The following is a 22,709-nucleotide window of genomic DNA, read 5'->3' on the forward strand; positions in this document are numbered from 1 at the left end:
TCATGTTAACTAGTTGCTAAGCACACTAATTCCTATTTAGTAAAGAGTTAGAAATGCTATAAGTAAATAGCCTCTAAAATTCAGAATCCTAGAATAAAAGTCCAGTTATCTTTCTCTAGTTTTGCAGCTTTGTTATATCTTATGAAACTTTATAATCTTTTATAATATTTGCATTTCAAGCAAATCTGAGCAAGTTGCTGAGGATAATTAATAACAGTAACAATAAAAGGCTCTACAGATATTAGCTAACATTACTCACAAAAATCCTGGGAGGTAGGTGCTGTTATTAAATCCATTACACAGATAAGGAAACTAAGGAAGTCAGAGGTTGTGACTTGCCCAAAGTTACACAGCAATCTTGTTGAATTGAGGCTTTCCACACTCCAGACCTAACACTCTACTCACTATACCTAAACACTCACTAATCCCCGTTATCTAAACTTTTCAATGAGAAAGACGTTGGATAATCATTTACTGAGAAAGTTGTAGAAGGGATTTTTATTCATGTATGGGTTGGACCAAATGGTCTACAAATTCTTCCAAATATGAAATTCTATGGAATCTCAGGTCTTTGACCAGACAACAAAACCAACAACCACAACTACTACTATTACTATAAATGATAATAATTACAACAACAATAATATTAAAGGTGGAGGGTTGCCTTTCTTTGTTCCCCTGACTCATAGTAAAATACTTTACAGGTAAGTTATATAACAAAAACAAGATAGGACTGTACAGGTGTTTGCCAAAATTACACAGTGCCAGTAAACCCTTGTGCAATTGTTTTTCTAAAGAATTAACCTTTCATTATGATAATTCTCCTTAGAATGCCAACAGCCCCAGTCCAGCCTTTTTTTTTCAAATACTTTCCTGAAGGAGAACAAGAAAATGGCTATGTACAATACCCACACTAGAATTCTGCCATCTTTTTTGATTTTGGTTAACATTGTTGGGTCACTCAATCTGACCTTTCATTATTCACACCACCAAATTCATCCCTTTTGAATAACCTTAGAATATTATACCTTAGGAATGATTAATAGATGTATGCATTCTCTTTGATAACATCACACACCTTGAATCTGTACAAAATGATTTCTCTTACCTTTCCCAGAAGTGAAACAATTTTTTCTTTTCTTGTAGTTCAATAAAAATTGGTAATTGTTTTTGCTTTTTTATTAGAAATCTTTCCTTAGAAATATGAACTGGTTTCATTTTTGTTTAGAAGTTTTGTTGTTGTTATTGTTGTTTGTTTCAAGATTAAGAAGAATCAACCTTAAATCACTTGGAGATGTAAAACAGATATCACTTCAGTCCCGAATCCTTCTAGCCAATTGTGATTGTTAAATGAACTTTTCCTCAAAGGAGTCAAACAAAATGAACAAGCTATCTAAAAATGTCTTATTTCTAAGCCAAGTGTTCACACTGGAATATGTTGAGACTAGCCCAATATTCTTCAAAAAATCCTCCATTAGACTATCACTTGGCTGAGACACTAATAGCATAACACTTCCAAAGTGAGTATCTTTGTCAGCCATTTTAAAATTTGGCCTCTTCCCTTAAATTTGCTCTCAGTTTTAAGGAAAGACAGAGACTTCTATAATATAAACACCAAAGATAATTACTAATCAATAGATATCTACTACTTTTAGAACTATAAACTATTTAATCTGAGGAGGAATCATGAGAATTTTGTCCAGCACAGCTGATGAGAAAACAGAGGGCCATATGGGAAATCTGATTTATGCAATGGATTATTAGTAACCCATAAGTAGAAGCTGGGATTCTAATATCCTTAATTCAGGGCCCTTTCTAGGGCACATTTTAGGACACATAATTTCTTATTTTATCCAACAGATGATTCAAGAAAAAATAAGATTTTTAATGTTCATGATTTTCAATTTAAGATGGTACACAAGGAGACATTACATTAAATTCAATTAAATTAAAGTTACAGCCTTGAAAGGATAGTATATCCCAGCTCTATTTGGAAAATCTTTCTTGAGGGACTAATGAGGCATTATTTAAAAAATTAATCAAATAATGTGATCCAAAACACTTTAGAGTCAGAAAAAAAAATGCCACAAATACTTTCCCTATTCAAGAAAAATCCTATCCTCTCATTTCAAAAACTCCTTGGATCAAAGTAGGATGGGAAAGATTATTATTTGATTGCTTTGTAATTAATAAACACTCCAAAGTTGATTGGTTGGTGGACATATGACTATGTCTGGACTCAGCAAAATTCACCTTCCTGAGTTCAAATCTGACTTCAGATATCTACTAGCTGTGTAATTGAGAAAGTCATTTATCTCTATTTGCCTCACTTCCTCATTTATAAAATTAGTTTGAGAAGGAATTGGCAGGCCATTACAGTATATCTGCCAAGAAAAGTCATAAAAAGTCAGATACAACTAAACAACAACAACTAAAGATAATCTTAGAATGTAGTAGTCAATTTCTGGCCACAAAATTTACCAATGAAAATTAAATGCTAATTTCTATTTGACAGTGGATTTAATGTTAATTGAAAAACAAGAAAAACCACTAACCTGACACTTTAAAAAAAATACTAAATATTGTCCCATTTACAAGCTGATATTTATTTTTACACCTTTAAAACCTTGTGATTTTTAGTCACACTAAATAGGTCAAGAAATGACACCTCATCTTAGTTGACCAGATATTTTGGCTAGAATATCTTTGTGATATTCTGTATCTTTGGCCATCACAAATTTACCAGGCAGTTGAATATATAGTTAAGTAAATTAAATTAAAATTTAAAATTTGCTTTATAATCTAAATTAAAGCCAGTGCATTTTCTTTAAAGTTCTCTCATAGCTCCTTATGTTATCTAAATTTAGTTCACTCATTTTTTTTTGTAATTTTAAATTTTAATTTCATGAAAAAATAATTCAAAGAACTATATGGGCTTTGCTACAGTGTTGTAATGGGCAGGCAAAACTGGAGAAAAAAAAAAGTCCCAAAATACTTCTCTGGTTCTAGCCCTATGTATGTATGTATGTGTGTGAGAATATATGTAGGTATATATATATATATATATATATATATGTATATATATATATATGTCATACATGTATACATATGATCTCTTCACATGCATACACACACACACAGACACCTCATCCTCTCTTTCTGATTTCATTTCCCCAGAATAATCATGATCTCTAATAGTTTAATTTAAAGTTGTTTAGCCCGAAGGAACACCCACACTAGAAAAGTTTTGATTTGTGCAGTGAAATTTTAGTAGAATTTTTTAAACTAAGTATTCTCATAGGAAATAAATTCAGATCCCTAAGGAAATGTGACTTTTCTGCCCACATTCAGCTAACTCCAGAATGTCTGTTTAAGCAAATGGTCTGTTTAATTGCGAGTTGGCATATAAGGATTGCCACTTTTTATAGAATTAACATATAGATAACCACACATTATAACAACTGCAGTGACCATTCTATTTCCCTTTCATGATTCAGCTGTCATTTTGCTTATCAGTATCATGTAAAATGAAATACAATATTTAAGATAAATTCTGGCTGTTTCCTGCTCTTCTCTCGCTTTCCTCTCCCCAGTTTCCTTTCTGCTTGCTTGATTTCTTGCTAGGGGAAGAGATGATTTACTGTATTTTGAGTTCACAAGAAGTTTTATATTATATAATATGTGATAAAACACTTTGCAAAACATAAAATTCTATATAAGTGCTAGCTTTTTTTTGTTATTTTCTTAGAGGTAGAAGACTGCCTAATGCCAAAGCTGTAGCTCAACTGATCGATATTTCTGAATTAATTATATAAGCATTCCAAGTGTTTCTGCTATTTATGTGGCCAAACCAATTTGGAAACAAGTATCGCATACTCTTTCAGTCACCACTACTTTGCATAATAAATCCTTCTTTTAAGTTACAAAACTCATTTGCTGGGAAGGCTTTTGGGAATGGCACTAATTCAACCATCCAGCAATTAAATGTGGTTGAAATACCTGAGACTTTCCAAAGTAAGGAGCCACATGTGTAAATCAAACCTTTCTCTCCCTTCCCCCTTCCTCTACATCTTAGATCTGGGACAATGTTATTTATAATATATGCCAGCAGTGTCCCATTGTGGACAGCAGGGGGCACTCTTGCACGAAGCAAAAAACTCTTATATGGGTCCTTGGGTCCAGACTGTCAAGGCTTTCAATGGAGCTTCCTGTATGTCTGAAGGGGTATGTACTAAATAGTACGACACTCAATACATCTACAAGCTTCGGAGGTGAGTCATGATGCAGAAATAAATAAAGAAGGCATATTGTTCAGCGCTTGCCTCTGACACTAGGGTACTCAGTCTTGATGGTTATGGGGGAGGGGTGTGTACAGAAGTAGCAGTGCAGGTATCACATGAAATTAAAGTATGAGGAAATGCCACCAAAAAGCATTCTGTGTTCTGAGAGCATCAGGATTCCGAGGAATTCAAAGGATGGTTGCACGGTTAGGTCTGTGGTTTATTTTTGTTAAATGCCACCTCCTCCCTCCCAACGCCAACAGAGACTTTGAGAACATCTTCCGCTGAACCTCAGGTAGTCAAGCCACTGGAGAACAACATACGAGTTTTGTACGGGTGACTGTGCATAGGTTTTCTGCGTGTGTATTTTCATTTTCCTTTATAACAATTGTCTGATGTAGCTTTAAACGAAGCTTCATCCAGGAGCGGGGAGGGGGGAGGGAGATTTGGTGAAAGAGAGAACGGACTCTTTTACCTGGGAGTTTTCATCTCCTGCACCTAGCATTCCACAGAGAAATGTGACTTTCTCTCGTTTCCCCCACAGCAGACCCCCATCTCTTTCCCCACCCCCAGACAATCAGTAACATGCAAGGTTTCCAGACGGAGAAAGAAGATAGACAAAACTAAATACTCACCATATTGACTTCTGATACCATATCTATGCTGGCTATGTCTATATTCATGCCCACAGCCACAGGAGGACCTGAAAACCAAGAAGATGGCAAGCATTATGATCTCTTAAGAACTTAATTCATTCTTAGGAAGTTATCTCTTCACTCCATGGTCTCAGCACAATCCTCTCCCTCTTTTCCCTTCCCAACCCCCAAATCTCTATTTGAGTCCTCCATGTTAATTTGCAATAGTGAAGATTCTTCACTTGCCTGAGCCTTGGGGGCTTCCCTCTAGGAATGCTTTATATAACATACATACACGTGTTAGTATTGGGTGACAGGTTCCAGATATGTCTACACGTGTGATTACACCAGGGTATGAATACACACATATACAAGCTGTCTTAACCAGTTGGTCTACATATTGCCTTGAATATCACCATCATCACCACTTCTTTCTCCTCCTCTTTCTTTCCCCCTTTCTCCTCTTCCCCTCCAAGCAAGTTTTAACTATTTCTGTCCCAAACAAGTCAGAAGCAATGCTGAGTTTGCATCTTTCTTTTAGGTACCAGATGATGGCTAGAGAGATTTTTCCTTTTGGGGGGATGGGGAGGAGGAAGGGGCTGTTCACTAAACTAGAAGTGAAGGTTGTGGGGGACACTAAAAGCAATAAGTCAAGCTTTAAGACCAAAACTAGAAACATTAATGCCTAAAGAAATGGGCAAATAAACTCCTCAAAAGTAGGCAGGCATAAGGGGTTAAATATCATCCTCTCATCATTTGTCAGCACATCTTACCCTCAGGAATGCTTACTGTATCCCATGATATATTTATACTTTGGACCCAAACAAACCAAACTTATAACACTTACATGTTAATAATGCCAATGAGCATAAGGGTATGTAATCAGGTAAGGAGGAAAAAAAAGAGAGTGACCAGTTACAAAAATTAAATAGTATTCAAGGATCACATCAAGACAGTCCTGTGCTAAAGAAATCAAGGAACTTTAGACCAAACTGAACATATAGTAACAGAAAACAGCAAGCAACCAAAAATAACAAAAAAAATATAATAGCGATTTTGAGAGAGAAAAAGCAAAACTGCAGAAAGGGTTTGGAAATAGCAGCTAAAATATATTATTGGCAAGACAAATGAATTACCTCCAAAATCTGGCCTCAGACGAATATCATAGCCTTTCAGCAGTCTATCCACCGTCTCTTTAACCAGGGACATATTGCTAGGGTCATTGGCACTAAAAAATAACAATAAAAGAAAATGGATAAGCTACCAAGCACAGCTTTCTCAAGATCAGCTCCACTCTACACATTCCTATTAACTGGCATAGACAGTGATTCAAAGTGAAGAAGAAAAAGGGATCACTTACCTCTGTGCACAGACCACAGCTATTATTAAAAGAAATGTCCAAATCCCAAAGTAACCCTTTTTCCGGACTCTCCACATCCCTATAGTTTTTGATGTGATTTAGGGTTTCACTGAAGAGAAGAAGAGATCCAACTTATTCTGGCCAGTGCAGTAATTCTAATGTGAGGCGCATGCGCGCAGCGTACCAAAACATCAAAGGAGCAGCGGTGGCTGCTGGAGATAGAGCAAATTTCCTTGTTTAAAAAAAAAAAGAATTAAAGGGGAAGAAGAAAATGTATCATATACATACATACATACATACATATATATGTGTATATATGTATATATATATATATATACATATATATATATATACATTTTTTAAAAGTCACATCACTAGACCATCAAGAGTAAATTTTGATTGTTGCCCTCGGATTAGGGTAATATAAACTACAATGTCTGGTGAGTTTCTGGAGTTATGGGATAAGACGGTTTTTCAGTTTGTCTATGAGGCTGTGGGTTTTTTCTTTCTCTTTCTCTCTCTCTCTCTGTAATTTGCAGAACAAAATCGGGAACAGAGGGAAGAGCTATTGTAGGGAGAGTGAAAAGGGAGGATAAGGGAATCTAGAAGCTAGGGAGTGCAGTGCCTACATAATGTCTTGACAGAGAAGGTAGGGGGAAGGTGTTGCAGGAGGGCGGGAAGAGAGTTTCGACTTTTTTTTTTCTTTTTTTTCTTTTTCTTTTTTCTTTTCTTTTTTTTTTTTTCCTCCTTTCTGGAAACAGCATCCCCTACCTGGCGAACTAGGAGTACCTAGGGTGTAGGATAAGGGTGGAGGAGAGAGGAGGGAGGGAGGAAAGAAGGGAGGAAAAACGAGGGAGGGAATAAAGAGGGATTGGGAACGCTGGGAAACCGGCTAGATTTCTCATGCAAAAAGAAAGGGGGGGAAGTGGAATGATAGTTTCTAGGAGCAGGGTTAAAGATCGATTTCTTTCTTTTTTTCTTCGAACAGGATAGATCTTTCTTTTCCTTTTCCTTCATACCCTTAGAAGTAGGAGCTTTGGGGTCTTGGCATTTCACCACGTGACGCGTCTAGACTGCTTTTCAGGGTTATTTATAGCAGGAAAATACAGAAAAGGGAGAGGCACTTTTAAAAGCCGCTGCGTTTTCGTCTGGATTTCTAACTAATTTTGCCTTAAATATATACTCAGTGGCACTATCAAGGGTGAGAGTGACCGTTACCTGGGTAGGAGATGGGATAGGTGGGTAGAGACTATGGGGGAGGGCGATTTAAACCTTAAAGGGATCAGGGGTGGGTGGGATGATAAGGTAGAATAGTGGAGGTTGAAGAGGCAAGTTCTTCAACTGGACTTGTCCTATTCAGACAAACGCGCGCACACCCGCGCGCGCACACACCCTATGTTCTCCTCCCCACTTATCTTCCTCCTGGGTTTCCAGATTCACTATAAGCCCCCTTCTTCTTTCCTGTCACATTCTGAGATTACCCCCTTTTTTCTGCTCCTTCCCCTTCTAAAGGCAGAGTAGTAATGCAGGAGGTAGCAGGCATGACTTCGCTGTAGCCCCCAAAAATAGACTATGCGGGATGACACTGAGACCCGAAGAGGCAAGATACAAAGAGATTCCTAGAGAGAAGGGCAAAGGAGGAGGGTAAAAAAATATGGGAGCGGAGGAATTGAGTAGAGCAGAAGAATAGGGAGGCGGGAAAAACTCCCTTGACAACTAATCTCTCCTCTTCCCCCTTCTTCATCCATCCTCTTTCTCCTCTAAAGTCTTCGATTCTAGCTGCACATTATCCCGGGGACTGGAGTTGACTCTGCTCCCACAGTCCTCGGGAGTTCCTGACACCTGGAAGGAAAGCTATTTTAATTCTTCAAATAATAAAATACATGTTTTGTTTGCATTAGGAGGAGGGACACAGACAAGGTAGGAGGTGGAATGTGGCTCATGGCCCCAGGAGTGGGCAAAAGCATCTGTGGTGAATGTTTTTTTTCCATGGGTCTTGAAAACCAAACTGACTCGCCTGAGATTTTCTTTGGGACCTTTCCCCTTCCTTCCCATTCTTGTCTCCCTTGCCGGCAATACTCCGGCCCAGCCAAATGTTTGGTAAAAGAAGGGCCAGCTTCTCAGCCACTCATGCAGCTCACGGTCTGCCTGCAGACACTTAGTTATCTGACTCTTCTCTTCCGGCTCCTATCAGTCTCCACCTCCTTCCCTTAAAAAAAAAAAAAAAAAAAAGCTCCCTAGTTCTGAGTATGTGATGAGAGAGAGAGGCCAGGCTTTATCCAGGCTTCTAGTGGGCAAGTGCCTTGGTAATGAGTTCGGCAACCCATTTGGGGGAGAATGCATGCAGCCTCATCTGTTGAAATGCAGGCGAACACCAACTTTGCTCGAGAGCTTCCTAAATCCCAGCTTCACTCATGACTAGCTCTCTTTATGTTTGTGGTCAGTGGGTCAAACCAGGGTAGTGCAAACTCAGAAGAGGCAATAGAGAGAGTAGCTATCTCTCTTTTTTAGAATGGGAAAGGTGGGAAAGGAGAGGACATGAGAAATTTTGTGTTTACAAATTTAAAGAAAAGAAAAGAAATTAAAAGACTACATAATAATAATTGGTTTACCTTTGATGATAGTAAGCTATTCCCTACTTCAAATGATCCATCTAATATTTATATCAATATATCCAGATGCCTTACTGTAAAGTGGAAGTGACCCTGGGATCTTTTTGAAGGTTATTCTTTGGTAGGTGTTACTGAGCTGGAAAATCTTTGAATATAAGTCCTAGGAAAACCAAAAGTATATTACATAAATACCAAGTTAACTGTAGTTAAATAGATCTATTAGAAGGTTCCTCCCAGATAAAAAAAATATATATATATTTTTCAAGCCAGGGCAAGATATATAACTCTGTTTGCACATATGTATTCATGTTATGTGTATGTATTTATGTATGTGTGTATATGTGTATATTTGTATGTGAATATGTTTGTGTATGTATGTATGTGTGTGAAGGAGTGTGTGTATATATGGGCATGGGATGTGTGGGGGTTTGTTGTGTATTCACTTACTGCTTGTTTCATCTTACTTTTACACAAGAAACTTTTCTAGAGAAAAAGATTTGGCTTTTTAAAAAATCATATGAAGAGGCTTGGTACTCAGTAGCAGAATGTGCTGCAAGCAAACCAACTAGTGAAACATAACATCAATCAGTCACTCTCTAGAAATCACAGACCCATTGCTTTGCAATTTCATTATTCAAATTACACCTTTTTTCTTCCTTGTCTAACTAGGTCTATCCTAGTTTGGACTGAAAGAAGATTTTTGTTTTGCAACTCAATCTTCAGAAAACAAAATTAAAAAAAAAAAAAAAAGCATCACTCCAACCCTATACTATCCAGCTAAGTATTAGATGTCTCTTATATACAGAATATTAATGAAGCTGTATACATAATTATGGAACTTCCCTGGTCTATCACAGCTTCTTTATTGTTGAAACCAAAGGAGTAGGAGGACATTGTGCAGAAATAAAAGACTTTTTTTTTTTGGTCACATGTCAATGACTGAGTAAAAACATTAATGAACTTAGGGACCTTGAAGTAATTACTTGACTTTATAAGTTTCATTTATGAAGTAATGGAAATAGAAGTTTTAAAAGTAACCCAGACAAGCTATCATTTCACTTTAGAAATCAAATGACTGATGGGAGAGGTTAAAAGCTTGAATTACTAAAGGTCTTTCAACTGAATATCCCTTTTAACACCATCTGAAATCAATCAATCTTAAATATATAGTATGGTTTGCCTCAAAATAACAAATGAAATTATTGATGACACAAATGCAAGTAAAATGGTAATATGAGAAACCCATCAATATTATGGCAGTAGGATAATGCTAATTATATTTAGATTCCAATCTCAGGCGCCTGTAATGAAGAGGATATGAGGTGTTATTAAATACTGACATTAACAAGCACATAGGAAGGGAGAAAGATAGTGTGGATGGAAAGACTCCTTTAAAATGACATCATCAGTAAACTAATGTAATAGAGTTGTAGGGCATAACTTGAAAATTCTGAAAAGATAATTTTTAAATTTCACAAAAACTCTTCCATAAAGAAAGCTTGCAATAAGAAGTTTCTTTACAGTGTTCTAAAATGAATCATTGAACAGTACTCAAAAAGCCCTTTGCATTTTAACCTTTGGAATTGGAATTGAAAAGCTTTTTTAAATTCCTGAATTTCCTGTTTTTCAATAACATTAGTCTAGGAAATCTAATTGAATGTTTAAGGATGCTCATGTGTGAGACTCTTTGAGGTTCTTAGGGTTATCTTTCTGAACCTCAAAAAATACCGTATAAGTGGGAAAACTGGGATACTAATACATTGTTGGTGGAGTTGTGAAAGAATCCGGACATTCTGGAGAGCAATTTGGAACTATGCCCCAAAAGTTATCAAACTGTGAATTTTAGTGCTATACCAATCAGACTCCCAAGAAACTATTTTAATGACCTAGAAAAAATAACAACAAAATTCATATGGAAGAATAAAAGGTCGAGAATTGCAAGGGAACTAATGAAAAAAAACTCAGAGGAAGGTGGTCTAAGTGTACCTGATCTAAAGCTATATTATATAGCAGCAGTCACCAAAACCATTTAGTATTGGCTAAGAAATAGACCGGTAGATCAGTGGAACAGATTAGATACAAAGGACAAAAAAGGGTACATCTATAGCAATCTAATCTTTGACAAACCCAAAGATACCAACATTAGGGATAAAAATTCATTATTTGGAAAAAACTGTTGGGAAAACTGGAAATTAATATGGCAGAAATTAGATATGGATCCACACTTAACACCATATACCAAGATAAGATCAAAATGGGTGCATGATTTAGGCATAAAGAGGGAGATAATAAATAGATTAGAGGAACAGAGGATAGTCTACCTCTCAGACCTGTGGAGGAGGAAGGAATTTATGACTAGAGGAGAACCTAGAGATCATTATTGATCACAAAATAGAAGATTTTGATTACATCAAACTTAAAAGTTTCTGTACAAATAATAGTAATGCAAACAAGATTAGAAGGGAAGTAACAAATTGGGAAAATATTTTTAAAAACAAAGGTTCTGACAAAGGTCTCATTTCCAAAATATATAGAGAATTGACCCTAATTTATAAGAAACCGAACCATTCTCCAATTGATAAATGGTCAAAGGATATGAACAGACAATTCTCAGATGAAGAAATTGAAACTATATCCACTCACATGAAAGAGTGTTCCAAATCACTACTGATCAGAGAAATGCAAATTAAGACAACTCTGAGATACCACTACACACCTGTCAGATTGGCTAAGATGACAGGAACAAATAATGATGAATGTTGGAGGGGATGTGGGGAAACTGGGACACTAATGCATTGTTGGTGGAGTTGCAAAAGAATCCAGCCATTCTGGAGAGCAATTTGGAACTATGCCCAAAAAGCTATCAAACTGTGCATACCCTTTGACCCAGCAGTGCTACTACTGGGCTTATATCCCAAAGAAATACTAAAGAGCGGAAAGAGACATATATGTGCCAAAATGTTTGTGGCAGCTCTTTTTGTTGTAGCTAGAAACTGGAAGATGAATGGATGTCCATCAGTTGGAGAATGGTTGGGTAAATTATGGTATATGAAGGTTATGGAATATTATTGCTCTGTAAGAAATGACCAACAGGAGGAATACAGAGAGGCCTGGAGAGACTTACATCAACTGATGCTGAGTGAAATGAGCAGAACCAGAAGATCACTATACACTTCAACAACAATACTGTATGAGGATGTATTCTGATGGAAGTGGATATCTTCAACATAAAGAAAAGCCAACTCACTTCCAGTTGATCAATGATGGACAGAGGTAGGTACACCCAGAGAAGAAACACTGGGAAGTGAATGTAAATTGTTAGCACTAATATCTGTCTGCCCAGGTTACATGTACCTTCGGAATCTAATGCTTATTGTGCAACAAGAAAATGATATTCACACACATGTATTGTATCTAGGTTATATTGTAACACATGTAAAAGGTATGGGATTGCCTGTCATCTGGGGAAGGGAATAGAGGGGGGGGATAATTTGGAAAAATGAATACAAGGGATAATATTATAAATATATATATATATATAATTAAAAAAAAGAAAAGAAAAATCTAGGAAAATAGAGAAATATTTCTAAATATAACTAGAGAATCTAAAAAATGCTTTGAAGACTACTTAGTCAAGTCTATATACTTACTACATATACAGGAACTATATGAATGCATGTGTATTCATATAGTATATGGTTTATATATTCATATAATATATGTTATATGTATTTATACAAATAGGCCCAAACAATTAAAAAAAATATTAGTTGTTCATTATTAGGCTGAACAAATATAATAAAAAACAATGTAACTTAAAATACATAACTAACTGCATTTCATACACATTGTGAACAACCAAAGGGTTACTTTGAGGAACTAGAAATAGAATTAAAAGTTTTTTGAGGAAATGGGGTCATGTCATAAACTTTGTTACATCTTTATGTATGTTTATATGATCATTTTTTTCTTACAGAAAACTAATATCAAAGAGTACTAATAATAATCAATATTACTGATTTATCTCTGGTGTTATTGAAAAAGTTTAAAGTTTGTTCCAATTGTGTATAATTATGACATTCATTTTGAGGTAGGTATTATTTATATTTGGGTTGTATTTATTTTTATTTTTTTATTATTTTTTAATTTTTTTGACAGTATATATGCATGAGTAATTTTTTTATAACATTATCCCTTGTATTCATTTTTCCAAATTATCCCTTTCTTCCCTCTACTCCCTCCCATAGATTACAGGCAATTCCATACATTTTACATGTGTTACAATATAACCTAGATAGAATATATGTGTGTAAATACCATTTTCTTGTTGCACAATAAGTATTAGATTGCAAAGGTATAAGTAACATGGGTAGATAGACAGTAGTGCTAACAGTTTACATTCAATTCCCAGTGTTCCTTCTCTGGGTGTAGTTGTTTCTGTTCATCATTGATCAACTGGAAGTGAGTTGGATCTTCTTTATGTTGAAGATATCCACTTCCATCAGAATATATCTTCATACAACATTGAAGTGTACAGCAATCTTCTGATTCTATTCATTTCACTCAGTATCAGTTGATGTAAGTCTCTCCAAACCTCTTTGTATTCATCCTGCTGGTCATTTCTTACAGAGCAATAATATTCCATAACCTTCTTATACCATAATTTACTCAACCATAGTTCAATTGATGGACATCCATTCATCTTCCAGTTTCTAGCCACTACGAGAAGAGCTGCCACAAACATTTTGGCACATACAGGTCCCTTTTCCCTCTTTAGGATTTCTTTGGGATATAAGCCCAATAGCAGCAATGCTGGATCAAAGGGTATGCACAATTTATTAACTTTTTGGGCATAGTTCCAAATTGCTCTCCAGAATGGTTAGATTCTTTCACAACTCCACCAACAATGTATTAGTGTTCCAGTTTTCCCACATCCCCTCCAACATACATCATTATTTGTTCCTGTCATCTTAGCCAATCTGACAGGTGTGTAGTGGTATCTCAGAGTTGTCTTAATTTGCATTTCTCTGATCAGTAGTGATTTGGAACACTTTCATATGAGTAGGCATAATTTCAATTTCATCATATGAGAATTATCTGTTCATATCCTTTGACCATTTATCAATGGGAGAATGGTTTGATTTCTTATAAATTAGGGTCAGTTCTCTATATATTTTGGAAATGAGACATTTATCAGAACCTTTAACTGTAAAAATAGTTTCCCAATTTGTTACTTCCCTTCTAATCTTGTTTGCATTAGTATTGTTTGTACAGAAACTTTTTAGTTTAATATAATCAAAATCTTCTATTTTGTAATCAATAATAATCTCTAGCTCTCCTCTGGTCATAAATTCCTTCCTCCTCCACAGGTCTGAGAGGTAGACTATTCTCTGTTACTCTAATGTATTTATCATCTCATTCTTTTTTGCCTAAATCATGGACCCATTTTGATCTTATCTTGGTATATGGTGGTAAGTGTGCAACCATATCTAATTTCTGCCATACTAATTTCCAGTTTTCTCAACAGTTTTTTTTCAAATAATGAATTTGTATCCCTAATGTTGGTATCTTTGGGTTTGTCAAAGGCTAGATTGCTATAGATGTACCCTTTTTTGTCCTTTCTACCTAATCTTTTCCACTGATTGACTGGTCTATTTCTTAGCCAATACCAAATGGTTTTGGTGACTGCTGCTATATAATATAGCTTTAGATCAGGTACACCTAAACCACCTTCATCTGAGTTTTTTTTTCATTAGTTCTCTTGCAATTCTCAACCTTTTATTCTTGCATATGAATTGTGTTGTTATTTTTTCTAGGTCATTAAAATAGTTTCTTGGGAGTCTGACTGGTATAGCACTAAATAAATAGATTAGTTTGGGGAGTATTGTCATCTTGATTATATTCACTCGGCCTATCCAAGAACACTGAATGTCTTTCCCATTAGTTAAATCTGACTTTATTTTTGTGGCAAGTGTTTTGTAATTTTGCTCATATAATTCCTGACTATTCTTTGGTAGATGGATTCCCAAAAATTTTATACTCTCAACATTTGTTTGCAATGGAATTTCTCTTTGTATCTCTTGCTGTTGCATTTTGTTGGTGATATATAAAAATGCTGAGGATTTATGTGGATTTATTTTGTATCCTGCAACTTTGCTAAAATTCTGAATTATTTCTAATAGTTTTTTACCAGAATCTTTGGGGTTCTCTAAGTATACCATTATGTCATCTGCAAAGAGTGATAGTTTGATTTCCCCATGTCCTATTCTAATTCCTTGAATCTCTTTCTTGGCTCTTATTACCGAGGCTAGCATTGGTAGTACTGTATTGAATAGTAATGGTGATAGTGGGCAACCTTGTTTCACTCCTGATCTTACTTGGAAAGGTTCCAGTTCATCTCTATTGCATATTATGCTTACTGACGGTCTTAAATATATGCTCCTGATTATTCTAAGGAATAGTCCATTTATTCCTATACTCTCAAGCGTTTTTACTAGGAATGGATGTTGGATTTTATCAAATGCTTTTTCTGCATCTATTGAGATAATCATATGTTTTTCATTAATTTGATTATTAATATAGTCAATTATACTAATAGTTTTCCTAATATTAAACCAGCCCCGCATTCCTGGTATAAATCCTACTTGATCACAGTGTATTATCCTGGGGATAATTTTCTGAATTCTTTTTGCTAATATCTTATTTAAAATTTTAGCATCAATATTCATTAAGGAAATTGGTCTATAATTTTCTTTCTCAGTTTTCAATCTACCTGGTTAGGTATCAGTACCATGTCTGTGTCATACAAGGAGTTTGGTAGGACTCCTTCATCCCCTATTTTTTCAAATAGTTTATATAACATTGGGGCTAATTGTTCTTTAAATGTTTGGTAGAATTCACATGTAAATCTATCTGGTCCTGGGGATTTTTTCCTCGGTTGTTGATTAATAGCTTGTTCTATTTCTTTTTCTGAAATGGGACTATTTAAGCAATTTATCTCCTCCTCTGATAATCTAGGAAGCCTATATTTTTGAGGAATTCATCCATTTCATTTAAATTATCAAATTTATTGGCATAAATTTGGGCAAAGTAACTCATTATTTCTCTAATTTCCTCTTCATTGGTGGAAAGATCCCCCTTTTCATTTGTAAAACTAGCAATATGATTTTCCTCTTTCCTTTTTCTGATCAGATTTACCAACGGATATCTATTTTATTGGCTTTTTCATAAAATCAACTCTTGGTTTTATTTATTAATTCAATAGTTTTTTTTTTTTACTTTCAATATTATTGATTTCTCCTTTTAATTTTTGTATTTCAAGTTTGATTTTTGGTTGGGGGTTTTTAATTTCATCTTTTTCTAGCTTTTTAAGTTGCAGGCCCAATTCGTTAATCTTCTCTTAATCTATTTTGTTCAAATAAGCCTCTAAAGATATAAAATTTCCCCTTATTACCACTGTAGCTGCATCCCATAGATTTTGCTATGATGTCTCATCATTGTCATTATCTTGGGTGAAATTATTAATTGTTTCTATAATTTGCTGTTTCACCCAGTCATTCTTTAAGATGAGATTATTCAGTTTCCAATTACTTTTTGGTCTATTTACCCCTAACTTCTTACTAAATGTAGCTTTTATTGCATTGTGATCTGAGAAGAAGGCATTTATTCTTTCTGCCTTCCTGCATTTAATTTTGAGATGTCCTAATATATTTTATGTCCTAATATATGGTCAATTTTTGTATAGGATCCATGAACTGCTGAGAAGAAAGTATATTCCTTTCTCTCGCCATTCAGTTTTCTCCCAAGGTCTATCATACCTAGTTTTTCTAATGTTCCATTTACTTTTTTAATTTCTTTCTTATTTGTTTTGTGGTTTGATTTTTCTAAATCTGAGAGTGCAAGGTTGAGATCTCCCACTATTATAGTTTTCTGTCTATTTCTTCTTGCAACTCTCTTAACTTTTCCTTTAGAAAATTAAATGCTATACCACTTGGTTCATATATGTTTGGTATTGATCTGTCTTTATTGTTTATGCTAACTTTTAGCAGGATATAGTTTCCTTACTTATCTCTTTTTATTAGATCAATTTCTGCTTTTGCTTGATCTGAGATAAGGATGGCAACCCCTGCTTTTTTGGCTTTACCTGAAGCATAATAGATTCTTCTCCAACCTTTTACCTTTACTCTGTATGTATCTCCCTGCTTTAAGCGTGTTTCCTGTAAACAACATATTGTAGGGTTCTAACTTTTGATCCAGTCTGCTCTCTGTCTCCATTTGATGGGAGAGTTCATCTATTTGGGGTATTTTTAAAGGATGAATGGTGTAATTACTTTTTTGGGTATCTTGACCTAAAATAATTTATGTTATTTTTATTGATTCAGTATATTATATTGGTAATCATTTCTGTCATAAATCCAACCTAATCATAGCTAATACTTTAGTTATTCTGTTGTTTTTTTAAACAATTAATTTAAATGTTATTAACTTTTTTTGCTTTAAACTTTTTGATAGATCATTTAAATTTCAGAATTTTTATTTTTGTGTCTAATTGGAATTTAAAATATGGTGTTTTTCAAGATTTGATAATTTTACATCAAATTCATAGATCTGGTCATTCTCTCTTTTTGTAAAACAGAAATATATGCTTTTTTGTGCTTTGGATTGATCCTGCTTTGGACTATTCTGTCTGAATTCCTCAAATTTAATATTTCTTATTGTCACTATTTTAAATTAAATGATTTGTTGTTTCTATAAATTGTTTTAGCCTACCAATTATTTATGATTAAGTTCTTTTATCTTCAATTAATTTTTCATATTTTCTTCAGGAAAAAAACTCTTATTTAAATATCATTTTTCTCGAACTGTCAGAAAATTGAATATATTTGCTTTTGTTCATTTATCTGAAGACTTTTTATGCTTCAAATTGATGTAGTGGACATTTTTTACAAAAATGGGATGTACAATTGAGAGATATGTATTTCTATTCCCACATAATCATCAGTGTTCACCTACTTTTCATTCCCATTTATCAATAAGTAGAATTGTATCATATTTAATTTTTCTGAAATTCTATTTGGGTTCTAACATGCTGTCTTTGAACATTTGCTGAACATTTGTTTGAACAAAACATAATATGGGTTTACATGGAGACTATGCTATTACTAATGTAAGTGGAAGCATTTTGAGAGAGATGTTTTCAAACCTAAATAAGTTTTTATGAAAAGAAAATGCTTCTTCAAACTTGTAGTCACACCAGAAAAATCTCTTTATTTTTATTTTAATGTAAATATATTTTATTGGAAACAGAGTATACTTATTTGGGCAATAGCTGAAAGTGAATACAGTTTCCTTACTTTTTGAAAGTTAAAAATATTATTGTTATTGTTGTTATTATTTTTTCACTTCTCACTTCTAATTTTGTTTTAGGATTGCTACTCCTCTTAGGAAACATAGTCAATGACGAAATGAAGTCTTGAACTCAGAAAATGTACAATGAGTAGTACAGAGATTTTGGGTAGAATTACACAGAATAAAGAACTATAAAACAAGTTCTAACATATGGTCTAAAAGAACAAAATTATGCAAAATTAAAAGAATAAAAAAAAACATGAAATGTATTATCACTGTATGCTATATTAAAATACCATGAATCAAAGCAGAAATGAAAAGTACATGGCTTTGATAACTGACATAATATTTTCAAACTTTTTCTATGCATTGATAGATTTTGTTGTTTTTTTTCCTCAATCTTTTTGTTTCATTAAAAATATTATTTGTTATGGTGAATGACTTTCTGATAGGGGTGAGAGAAAAGCTGTCTGAGGAGTTATAGTTTATGTACAAACAAAAAGATCTATTATATTTATTTTTAAAAAAGAAAGCAATGCCTGCAGCTACTTTTTTTGTTAAAAAAAGATAAGAACTCATCATTTTTTTTTATCAAGAACCACCTCTGGGGAAAAAGACATATGCTTTGAATTGCATTTCTTAAAACAGAATCTCAAAAGTGGGTGCAACCTTAGAGGTCATCTAATGCAACCTATATCTAAATAAGAACCATTTTACATCAAGGATAGGAAATTATATGGTAGAGTCTGCTTTAAAACTTCTAGCATAAGGCAACCTACCCTCTCACACAATAGTCTGCTCCAATTTCATATGACTTGATTTTTCTATACCTTTTCTTTACTAAAACTGTCACCTATTACTCCTCATTCCTCCAATGTAAAAAGTCTAATCATTCATCTCCATGTCCTGATTCTATTTGAATGTTTTGTTGATAATTATTTATGCATTACATGAAATTTTCTCTATGCTAATCCACTATTGTAAGGGCCCTTTAAATGGGCAGGCACAGTGCAACAGGAGATTAAGTGGCCTGGAAGTAATCTATGTGGATATTAGGACTGCCCTGTGGGTGGGATCTTGGCCATACTGAGATAGCTTTGTAATGGGTGATGACTTTCTCAGTGATTGGCTGTGTGTGTGTGAGACCTCACAGGCCCTTTATAAGTCACTGCAGACAGCAATTGCTCTCTTTAACCTGGCGCTCTTTAACCTGGCTCCCTTACCTGGGGTAGCCAAGCCAAACGGATGGATAGTCCAGAGAGGTAAGGAGTTTGGTAGTGAACACATGGGTCTTCATACCAAGTGTTCACTTGGGAACCAACAAGTCAGGGCATCAGTCAGGGCATTATGTGAGTAGGTATAATAAAGGCTTTTAAGATTGCATGTGGCTGTTCTTGAGCGTGCTACTGGTTATTAAAGTATAGATTCAAGAAATCATGGCCAGAGACCTTTGAAGGCCTCAAAGGAGGTGAGCCGGCTAGAGTTGACACTGCAAAGGTCAGTTGTCAAAGGTACTCTGTTGGGCGTAGGACAGACTAGTAATTGTAACTGCCAGGAGGGCATGTTACACACTATTCTCAGTTCCTTCAATTTACCTTCATTTGGTATCAATTCTCTGATTACTCAGGTTACTCTTATCTCTATGTTTAATCTGCCAATATGCTTCCTTAAAATTGCTTCTGAGAAATGTACAAAATATTCCAGATATGGTCTGATCAAAGAACTGTACTATAGATTTATCACCTCTCTTATTTAGGGCTAAATGCCTCAATTAATATAGCCTAGAGTTACTATTATCTTCTTGGTTACAAGTATGATCAAATTTTAATTAACCCTTTCAGATTCATATCATCTGTAACTTTTTTCAACATTTTATTTTTACCAAAATTATTAATAAAATATAGACTAACATAAACTCAAGCATAGATTCTTGGGTAATTTCATGGAAAAACTCTTTGTGAGTTGGCATCATTATTAATGATTCTTCCAATTATGCTTTCCCTAACATTGTCTACCATTTTTATCCATTTCTATTCATGGACTTCTTCATATAAACATATCTTCTTAAAATTCAACTCTACTCTGTTGCCTTTATCCCTTTTTAATTCTTTTTAAATAAAGCATAACTTTTCATAAGCATATTCTAGACAAAAGTCCTAGAATACCATGACACACTGATGTTTAACATTTGTTTCCTTGAATTAAGAATTATTGGCATATTTTTATATAATTAATCTAAGATAACATGTTTTCTTCTTGGATTACCTCTTGGATGTTATATGTTATGAAATGTTGTTCTTCTCTGTCTACTCTTTATATATATATATATATATATATATATTTGGTAGGGTAAGCTTTCTCCCTACTTTTCTATTTGAAATGAAGTCTTCTTAATCATATTGTGCAAGCCTCAAAAATAGAAATATTTAGTATATATTCATACCTACATAAATTTGTGCTATATATAATTGGTTCTCAGTTACTTTCCAGATATAATGTCTCCTGTTACTTCTAACATTTGTAGGGATCTAATCTTAGAGTAAATTAGAAATTGGTTGATGTGTTTCTCTTCAAAGTAAAACAGGTACTTATTAGAAAGAAAAAATAAAACACATAGTATTTAATCAATTCCAAGGCTCTAACTTTATGGCAACTTATCAATAAGATATTTAAAAGTATATTGAGAACTTCTTTATCTAGGCTAATCTTTTCACTCTGTTACTGCAAAAGCTATTTTTGTCCCCATCAATTATACAATAACACTCCATGATGAGTTGGTTATGCAAATTAGTTCTTGTGAAAACTTAAAATTGCAGGTAAATGACTTAGACATCACAGAAGCCTTTTTTTTTTTTTTTTTAACAGATAAATGTATGAAGGATTAGAGGGGAAGTGACTTGCCAAAACCCAAAGAAAAGTTAGAGATTGAATTAAGATAGGAATTTCTGTACTCTGGTTTTTATTCCAATATTTTCTGTAACAAACCAGTCTACCAACTCTAAATGCCACTAAGTGAAAAAAAATGAGTAAAGAGTAATGGTTCAAAAACCTTTGGTGAATAAAATTTTGAAGACATCAGAAATTGATATGAAAATATATATAAAGAACATTTGGAATGCTAAATATTAAATATTTTTGTCATCCATTACAAAATTAGCCCAAAACCTGGACAAAATTATGGTTTATATGCAAGAGGAAAGAGAACATAGAATTATTATCTATAGGAAAATATATAAACAGACATACACATATTATTTTTTTTGTAGAGAATGCCTGTATGTAGAGAAAAGGAGTTAAGTTATAAAATTGTTAGAGTTCTGGGCTTGGATTCAGGAAGTCCTCAGTTCAAATTTGAACTTAGACAATTACTAACTTATGACCATAGGCAAATTAAGTAACATCTGTCTGCCTCAGTTTCCTCAACAAATATACACCCTATCTTTTTTGTAAACATGTAAGTTGTCTTTAAATTACGAGAAAGAGAAGGTAGAAGGAAGATTATTATCTGCTGGTAGAGAATCAAGGAACTGCCTGATCCTTAAAGACATCAAGTGATGTGGCTATGGTTACACAACTCATAAGAGTCATAGGTAGTATTTGAACCCTAATTTAATAACTCAAAATGCAATGTTATATTGATTAGGCTACACTGATTCTTATTTAAGGCAAATAATTTATTTAAAATAGAATAATACACAGGGAGATAAATTTTATGAGACCTGATATTTATTGTGCTTCAATTGATAGAAGAAAATAATTTCTCGTAAGTAAATATTTATTTTTTCAATTGTTTTTAACTCTTTGTGACCCCAGTTAGGTTTCCTTGGCAAATATATTAGAGTGGTTTGCCATTTCTTTCTCCAGCTCATTTTACAGATGTGAAAACTGAGGGAAAAAGAGTTCAATGTTCTATACCCTGTGTCTGAGGCCAGATTTTAACTCAAGGACAAATGAGTCATATTGATTACAGGCCCAGCACTGTATCAGTTGTATGAGGATTGAACAGAAACCTTTTGTTCCAATTAAATATCTCTTTAAAATATAATATAAAGCCCACTTTAATGCTTTTTGTAATTACAGTCTAAAGAAAAAACTTAATATCTTGTAGTATTTCAGAATAATTAGTGGCAAAATCATTTCTAGGTATCATCACTATGATAGGAATAAATCTTGAACATATAGGAAATTGCAATGTAAATATCCAAAGCTTAAGTCAAAGCTTTTTGCAAGTTGCTCTTTTGATTTAATTTTTTATATCTAGTAATTTTATTATCATTTGCTATTCTGAAATTGCAACTAAACAAATAGCCAAATAAGTAAATAGGTGAAAATGAATGAAAAAATGAATGATTATAATAAGCAAATATATATGTGTACATATATATATATATATATATATATATATATGTATAATTTTCAGCTTTCAGGATTTGTTACCTATCAATTGGATTTCCTTTCATAGGTTAGAGAATAT

The 22,709-nt window shown here is 33.9% G+C and overlaps 1 protein-coding gene across 2 annotated transcripts in view; it reads right to left on the minus strand.

Annotated features, from left to right (window-relative positions):
• GABRB2 (gamma-aminobutyric acid type A receptor subunit beta2) overlaps nt 1-6,428 on the minus strand; it is a 300,251-nt gene extending 293,823 nt beyond the window's left edge. For both annotated transcript variants that reach the window (XM_074291996.1, XM_074291995.1), the window contains exons 1-3: nt 6,276-6,428; nt 6,052-6,143; nt 4,916-4,983 (exon numbers count right to left, since the gene is read on the minus strand). In XM_074291996.1, coding sequence (XP_074148097.1) covers nt 4,916-4,983; nt 6,052-6,143; nt 6,276-6,352 — 237 coding nt within the window. In that variant the 5' untranslated portion in view covers nt 6,353-6,428. The remainder of the gene's footprint in view (nt 1-4,915; nt 4,984-6,051; nt 6,144-6,275) is intronic.
• Nucleotides 6,429-22,709: the final 16,281 nt, after the last annotated feature.

The sequence above is a fragment of the Sminthopsis crassicaudata genome, chromosome 2 (genome assembly GCF_048593235.1).
Source record: "Sminthopsis crassicaudata isolate SCR6 chromosome 2, ASM4859323v1, whole genome shotgun sequence".
Taxonomy (NCBI): domain Eukaryota; kingdom Metazoa; phylum Chordata; class Mammalia; order Dasyuromorphia; family Dasyuridae; genus Sminthopsis; species Sminthopsis crassicaudata.